This window comes from Polyodon spathula, unplaced genomic scaffold (assembly GCF_017654505.1).
Source record: "Polyodon spathula isolate WHYD16114869_AA unplaced genomic scaffold, ASM1765450v1 scaffolds_67, whole genome shotgun sequence".
In the NCBI taxonomy this organism is placed as follows: domain Eukaryota; kingdom Metazoa; phylum Chordata; class Actinopteri; order Acipenseriformes; family Polyodontidae; genus Polyodon; species Polyodon spathula.
The window spans coordinates 103016-111457 of NW_024471561.1; the positions used below are offsets into that span (position 1 = coordinate 103016).

At 44.4% G+C, this 8442-nt stretch overlaps 1 protein-coding gene across 1 annotated transcript; it reads left to right on the plus strand.

Moving 5' to 3' along the window:
* The first annotated feature begins 4724 nt into the window (after positions 1-4724).
* Positions 4725-8094, plus strand: LOC121307986 (myeloid differentiation primary response protein MyD88-like). Its single transcript, XM_041240273.1, has 3 exons — positions 4725-4929; positions 6907-6998; positions 7644-8094. The coding sequence occupies exons 1-3, from the start codon at positions 4754-4756 to the stop codon at positions 7796-7798; spliced, it is 423 nt and encodes a 140-aa protein (XP_041096207.1). The 5' UTR covers positions 4725-4753; the 3' UTR covers positions 7799-8094.
* The last annotated feature ends 348 nt before the right edge of the window (positions 8095-8442 follow it).

Here is an 8442-nt window from a genome sequence, read left to right on the forward strand (position 1 = left end):
TCGAATGGCGATTTTTTTAATGGTGGTGTTGCTGTTACTTCTCATGGTTATTTTGCAATGCGAATATTGAAACAGGCCTCTCATGTAGTTTTCAGCTGTTTCAGATCCTCCACAGGAAGCTGTGGTGTGGTCCTTCTGTGACAGTGAGGCTCTTTTGCAGAAGCTCAGGGGGAAGAACACTTGAAATAGCGGTTTGTAGTGCCGGTCAGCCTGGGTTTGATTGCACCGTCCAGCAGACCCGGGGCAATTACAATTACAGCAGCGTTGCAACTCCAATTCCAGTGCTATTGTTCAATTACAATTACAGGAGCACTGTGTGCTTTTACTGCAACTCCAATTACTGTGGTATTGTTCAATTACCGTTACAATGATTCTACTGTAATTGCAGTTATAATTACAATCACACTATAAAGAAACATAAATAGCTCCACTCATTAACATGCATATTCTATCAAGCAGTAATCACTGTTACCAACACAGAAGCATGCTACAGCCTAGAATGTTTCTCAAACAAGGTCACTGAAAGTATTTGAAAATAGAAGAACGTTCTCTTAATGTAAAACACAACGTGGAACTGTGAATGATTAAGCTTGGAAAGGTGTGCAATTGAACTGTTAATCAATTATATGGCAATTACAAATACAGTTCCACAGGTGTGCCATGCTTCAATTACAAATACAGTTCCACAGGTGTGCCATGCTTCAATTACAAATACAGTTCCACAGGTGTGCCATGCATCAATTACAAATACAGTTCCACAGGTGTGCCATGCTTCAATTACAAATACAGTTCCACAGGTGTGCCATGCTTCAATTACAAATACAGTTCCACAGGTGTGCCATGCATCAATTACAAATACAGTTCCACAGGTGTGCCATGCTTCAATTACAAATACAGTTCCACAGGTGTGCCATGCTTCAATTACAAATACAGTTCCACAGGTGTGCCATGCTTCAATTACAAATACAGTTCCGCAGGTGTGCCATGCTTCAATTACAAATACAGTTCCACAGGTGTGCCATGCTTCAATACAATCCACGGGTGTGCCATTCAATCACAAATACTATTCCACAGATATACCATGCTTGAACTACAGTTCCACAGGTGTGTCATGCTACAACTGCAATTTTAATTGCAATTAATTAAGAATTCCACAATGCCATTGTCATTGAGCCCCGCTCTGGCTTCCAGTAGGGGTTGCAGTAATGTGATGAGGAGAGCTACCCTGAACACACACAGTGTACCGCACTCCCTGTGAGCGCTGAGTCAAGATCAGCAGCAATAACTCACCCCGCGCTCCACACAGCAATGTTTACTGGGTGAGCCACTGGGACTCTGAACAATACGTTCAACAGAAGGAAAAACGTACAAGCACCCATGAAAGTGCAGTGCAGTGTGTGTGTGTGGATATACTGGAGGAACAGTGCAGTGTGTGTGTGTGGATATACTGTAGGAGCAGTGCAGTGTGTGTGTATATACTGGAGGAGCAGTGCAGTGTGTGAGTATACTGGAGGAGCAGTGCAGTGTGTGAGTATACTGGAGGAGCAGTGCAGTGTGTGAGTATACTGGAGGAGCAGTGCAGTGTGTGAGTATACTGGAGGAGCAGTGCAGTGTGTGTGGTTATACTGTGCTGGAGCGTGCGTGTGTGTGTATCTGGAGGCAGTGCAGTGTTGGATATAAATAAGAGACCTGAGAGCGGAGGAGCAGTGCAGTGTGGTGGAGAGACGTAGGAGCGCGCAGTGTGGTGGATATACTTTAGGAGCAGCGCAGTGTGTGGTGGATATACTGTAGGGAAGTGCATGTGTGGATGACGTTGGGATCATGCATTGTGTGTGGATCCTACTGCAGGAGGGCAGTGAGTGTTTGTATATACTGCAGGAGCAAGTGCAGTGTGTGTGGGTCTCTGGAGGATAATGCGTGTGTGTGGATATAATGGAGGAGCAGTGCAGTGTGTGTGTGTATATACTGGAGGAGCAGTGCAGTGTGTGAGTATACTGGAGGAGCAGTGCAGTGTGTGAGTATACTGGAGGAGCAGTGCAGTGTGTGAGTATACTGGAGGAGCAGTGCAGTGTGTGAGTATACTGGAGGAGCAGTGCAGTGTGTGAGTATATTATACTGGGGGGGGGAGGAGGCAGTGCAAGTGTGTTGATTACTGGAGAGCACTGCAGTGTTTGGATATACTAATGGAGGAGCAGTGCAGTTGTGTGTGTCTTATACTGTAAGGAAGTAAAAGGGATTGCAGTGTTGTGGTTTATATACTGGATTGGAGCGTGTCAGGTGTGTGGGTATACTGAGGAGCAGTGGTGGCAGAATGTGTGGGTATAACTGGAGGAGGCAGTGGCAGTGTGTGTGTGGATTACTGTAGTAGGCATGGCAGTGTGGGGGGGGGGGGGTGTGGATAACTGTGGTGAAGCATGCAGTGTGGGTATCTGGAGGAAGCCGTGCAGATGTGTGGGGTGTATAACTGGAGACAGTGGGCAGTGTGTTGTGGATATACGGGTAGGAGGCAGTGCAGGTGTGTGGATATACTGTGTGGCAGTGTCAGTGTGTGTGATATACTGTAGGAAGCAGTTGCATGTTTTTGGATATCTGGAGGAGCGTTGTCATTTGTGTGTGGATATACTGTAGGAGCAGTGCAGTGTGTGTGTATATACTGGAGGAGCAGTGCAGTGTGTGTGTGTATATACTGGAGGAGCAGTGCAGTGTGTGTGTGGATAGGAAACTGGGGGATAGACTGGAGGAGCAGTGCAGTGTGTGTGGGTATACTGGAGGAGCAGTGCAGTGTATGTGTGTGTATACTGCTGGAGCAGTGCAGTGTGTGTGGATATAATGGAGGAGCAGTGCAGTGTGTGTGTGTGGGTATACTGGAGGAGCAGTGCAGTGGTGTGTGGATATACTGGAGGAGCAGTGCAGGGTGTGTGTGTGAATATACTGGAGGAGCAGGTTTCAGTGTGTGTGGATATAAAATGGGGGAGGAGGGTCAGGGGCAGTGGTGAGTATACTTATGCGATGAGGAGCAGTGCAGTGTGTGTGGGTGTACTGGAGGAGCAGTGCAGTGTGTGGGTATATTGGAGGAGCAGTGCAGTGTGTGTGTGTGTATACTGCTGGAGCAGTGCAGTGTGTGTGGGTATACGGGAGGAGCAGTGCAGTGTGTGTGTGTATATACTGGAGGAGCAGTGCAGTGTGTGGGGGATACTTGTAGGAGCAGTGGACATGTGGGTGGAATACTGGAGGCATTGCAGTGTGTGTGTGTGTTGGAAATATACTAGTGAGAGCAGTGTCTGCATGAAATGCTCTCGGCTCTTTAACAGAGGCACGACTGTGGCAGAAGTATCTCAAGAAGAAGTGCACTTCAAGATCTCCCTGCAGGTCGTCGCAGAGGTGGACACTGTGTGCCAAAGACCCTGTGAAATGAACGGGATCACTATCATGATGACCCCTCGTGTAAGTGTTCGCAGCTTCAAGAGCAGCCCGTGCAGGTCCCAGAGGTGGACAGCTGTGGGGATCTGACAGTGATTGTGAGCTGGATATGTACTGAGTATGTCACTTGTGTGTGCATGGAGAGGGTGAATGGCTTATTACTGTATACACTACTATATAGAGTATGTAACTGTATTTCGTGAAAATAAGTGCAGGTAGATGTATCAGAGACAAATGCAATCAACAGCTGATCGTTGCATCCAAAGTTTTATTGGCAAGTGGTCCATCAAACGCGAGTATTCGGGGCGTCCAGAGATAACGGTCACTTTAGTCAAGTAACCATTGTAATTCTCCTGTGGGCTGGTTCTGCCAGGGGTAAAAGCATGTACATTGGTTATATATGTTTCCAACCAAAATTCCTTGCTGCCTATCAGGATTTGGCACAACAGCACACAATTTCATTTCTTTGTGCCTGACCCCCTAAACCTGGGCCCCGATCTCTCGTATTAAACCAATGGATAGGTCAAGGTCTGTAGGGAAAGCTTTGATTGGGCACGCCTCCATTGGCGTTTGTTATGTTGCATTTAGGGCTTGATTGCCCCCTCCATTGCGTTTGTTATGTTTATCTCAGACTAGATTTTATGATCTAGCAAGCATTTCATGGTTGAGCATACATTCCAATTCTCCTTCTACCCTCTTTATGGCCCCGGACATCTGACCCAACCTAATGGTGTACTGGAACATTCTGCCCTTCCCCTCTCCTTTCACAAATTCCTTACTAAACATTGTAAAACCGCACCCAATGATTGTTGGTTGATCCTGTTATCCTGTTTGGTTCCTTCATAATGAATGAATATGTGCCCCATTTTGCACATCCAAGCTGCGTTTGTGTGTGGTAAGCAGAAGGGTTCAGCGCACCTTCAGGTCACTATGTGCTGTAACACTGTCCACTTACTCTTAAATGTGTAACTAATTACGCTTTACCTATCAAAAAACACGATCTAATCAGGTAGACACAGACTGTTTCTCTGGAGGTGTTTGGTACCTTTGGTCTAATAGTAGTAAGCCTTTGAACTAAATTTCAAGCTTTCCTTACTTAATGACATATATAGATAATATAGTAAGTATATATATATATATATATATATATATATAGAAGCTATATATGACTATATAAGCTGTATAAAGTACATATTACGTATATAGTTACAGGATTCTGATGTTATGGTAACTACACCCACTCATTTGTGTTTAAATCTCTTAATGTGATTGTTAATGATTTCTCGATCTCCTATTCCTTTCTATCACTGATACTCATGTGTCCCCAGGTCACATGCCTGAGCTGTTTGATGCTTTCATCTGCTACTGCAACAAGGATATCGACTTTGTCCACGAGATGATCAGACAGCTGGAGCAGACAGAGTGCAAGCTGAAGCTCTGTGTGTTCGACAGAGACGTGCTCCCTGGGACCTGTGTGTGGAGCATCACCAGCGAACTCATAGAAAAGAGGTGAGCTCTCCTGTCTTTCACAGAGCACTATAAAGAGCTCTATCCTGTCTTTCACAGAGCTCTACAAGAGCTCTCCTCTTTTACAGAGCTCTAAAAGAGCTCTGTCCTGTCTTTCACAGAGGTTTAAAATAGCTCCCCTCTTTTAGAGCTCTAAAGAGCTCTCTCTCTTTCACAGAGCTCTAAAATATCCCTCTCTTCTTTCACAGAGCTCTAAAATATCCCTCTCCTCTTTCACAGAGCTCTAAAATATCCCTCTCCTCTTTCACAGAGCTCTAAAATAACCCTCTCCTCTTTCACAGAGCTCTAAAATAGCTATATTCTCTCTTTCACAGAGCTCTCTCCTCTTTCACAGAGCTCTAAAATAGCTCTCTCCTCTCTTTCACAGAGCTCTATCCCTCCTCTCTTTCACAATATATCCCTCCTCTTTCACAGTGCTCTAAAATATCACAGAGCTCTCTCCTCTTTCACAGAGCTCTAAAATATCTCTCTCCTCTTTCACAGTGCTCTAAAATATCTCTCCTCTTTCACAGAGCTCTAAAATATCTCTCTCCCTCTCTTTCACAGAGCTCTAAAATATCCCCCTCCTCTTTCACAGAGCTCTAAAATATCCCTCTCCTCTTTCACAGAGCTGTACAATATCCCTCTCCTCTTTCACAGAGCTCTAAAATATCCCTCTCCTCTTTCACAGAGCTCTAAAATATCTCTCTTCTCTTTCACAGAGCTCTAAAATATCCCTCTCCTCTTTCACAGAGCTCTAAAATATCCCTCTCCTCTTTCACAGAGCTCTAAAATATCTCTCTCCTCTTTCACAGAGCTCTAAAATATATCTCTCCTCTTTCACAGAGCTCTAAAATAGCTCTCTCTCCTCTTTCACAGAGCTCTAAAATATCCCTCTCCTCTTTCACAGAGCTCTAAAATATCTCTCCTCTTTCACAGAGCTCTAAAATAGCTCTAAAATATCCCTCTCCTCTTTCACAGAGCTCTAAAATATCCCTCTCCTCTCTCACAGAGCTCTCTCTCTCTTTCACAGAGCTCTAAAATATCCCTCTCCTCTTTCACAGAGCTCTAAAATATCCCTCTCCTCTTTCACAGAGCTCGAGATTCTCGTCAAGGAGAAAAAAATACTGCGTGGCTCTCGCTCTTTCGATCTTAGGAAGAGCAGGTATAATAGGTGTCTCGAGAGTTGTTGATGCTAGAGAGAGAAAGATGTCTCCTCCTTTCACTCGAGCTCTGGTGCTAGCTCAGAAGCTTTCCCAGGATGCTAAATATCCCCCTTGTCTTCAGAAGACTGCTTCTCGATGATTTTATATTGAGGCGATAGGGTGTCTCGAATTGTACAAGACATAGCGAGAGAGAGAGTGGTTGCTCGAGGAGTTTTTAAGGGAAGCTATCCCTCTCTTTCACAGAGCTCTAAAATAGCTCTCTCCTCTTTCACAGAGCTCTAAAATATCTCTCTCCTCTTTCACAGAGCTCTAAAATATCTATCCTCTTTCACAGAGCTCTAAAATAGCTCTCCTCTTTCACAGAGCTCTAAAATATCCCTCTCCTCTTTCACAGAGCTGTACAATATCCCTCTCCTCTTTCACAGAGCTCTAAAATATCCCTCCTCTTTCACAGAGCTCTAAAATAGCTCTCTTCTCTTTCACAGAGCTCTAAAATATCCCTCTCCTCTTTCACAGAGCTCTAAAATAACCCTCTCCTCTTTCACAGAGCTCTAAAATATCTCTCATCTCTTTCACAGAGCCCTCTCCTCTTTCACAGAGCTCTAAAATATCCTCTCCTCTTTCACAGAGCTCTAAAATAACCCTCTCCTCTTTCACAGAGCTTTTTAAAGGAGTGTTCTCCTCTTGTTGAAATGCCCTTATTTGTAAGTTTCATGTCTAAAATAGTTTTTTAGTTGCTTCGATAATGTGTGACGCTGATCTGTTTTATGTGGCCTTGCAGTATAACAGCCAGGATTATGTTTCTGTCTTGTAGGTGTAAGCGGATGGTGGTGATCATTTCAGACGATTACCTTGACAGTGACGCATGTGATTTCCAGACCAAATTTGCCCTGAGCCTCTGCCCAGGTGAGACGTTATGAGCCAGACTAAAAGCTTTCTCATATGTACTCATATTTGCTTTTGTAGAAGCATTTATCAGCTAGTAATAAACAAATCCATTCATTAATGTTTTTCATTTCAAAACAAAAGTTATCCTCCCCTCACCTTTACAATTCAGTGACAATCCATGGCAGTTAAAGTCCGCACAGAGGCCCGAATTTATAAAGAGGAAAATCCCACCGCAAAAAGGCATGTAATGTGCATGTTCAGCACGGCCGCACTCAGCGTCAAAATAGCAACCTGTTTTATAAGACTGATTAGGTAAAGCAGGTGGAGAATTACACACCCCTCACAGTAAATAGCGGGTCTGGGTCAACCCTGCGTGTGTAGGCTACACATTCCCAAAGAAAATGAATGGCACACAAAGACCTCACCTTTAATTCTGCCCCATTGCAGCTGTAACAGAGGGGACAGAAATTACTCATTTTGAGCAGTTGAACCATTTTGTATTCGTTATGGCTGGATAAGTTAATTTACCTTCATTTATGAAACATATGAACAGTGGATATATACTGTATATTGTATAGATATCTTAGTGTTTGTCTCCTAATACAGTGGCTAACTCCATCATACTGTAGACGTTACAGCAGTTTGTTCTCTGTGTCCTGACAGGTGCCCGCTCGAAACGCCTGATCCCAGTCAAGTACAAGCCCATGAAAAAGAAGTTCCCCAGCATCCTGCGGTTCCTGACGCTCTGTGACTACACCAACCCCTGCACCACGTCCTGGTTCTGGGGCCGGCTGGCCAAGGCGCTCTCTCTCCCATAGATACCGGGCCAGTGCCTGTGCATTCGGAGCAGCCAGGCCACTGAGGACAGCATAGCCATGGACATGAAAGGAAAGCCAGTCTTCATCAGGCTCATTCTGCTTGAAACTCTGCTTTGATACAGGGCTTGCACTGTTGCTGGAGTGTGGTCTAGAGCAGCGCTTCTCAATCTGTGGTCTGCCGGCTCTCTTCAGGTGCTTCATGGAAAGGCTACATAATTACAGTTTATAGATCCCATTGCAAACCCCAAATTTGAGACATTAAAAATGCATACAGAGAATATCTCAGTTAAAAAAAAAAAAGTCTAAACTCTCCATCATATATACTGTTGGAGTGTCTAAAATGTGTTCTTTACCAGGGAGTTTTCATGTATTGCGCTCACATGCAATCAACACAGCAGCTTGTAAAGATAACACCCGAAAAAAAAGATGTTATACAGGCTAACTTCACTGTAACGAACCCTTCATGGGACCTGGAGAAATGTTCCTTATATCAGGGTGTTCGCTATAATAGGGTTTGGCATTTTTCTTATCAGAATAATGACAAAACAGCAAAAAATTGCTCCTCATGCCCCTTGCCTGGTTGCTGTTTGTGTGAAGATGACTGACAGGCAACAATTGCATTCGTCATGCATGATTCGTACTAC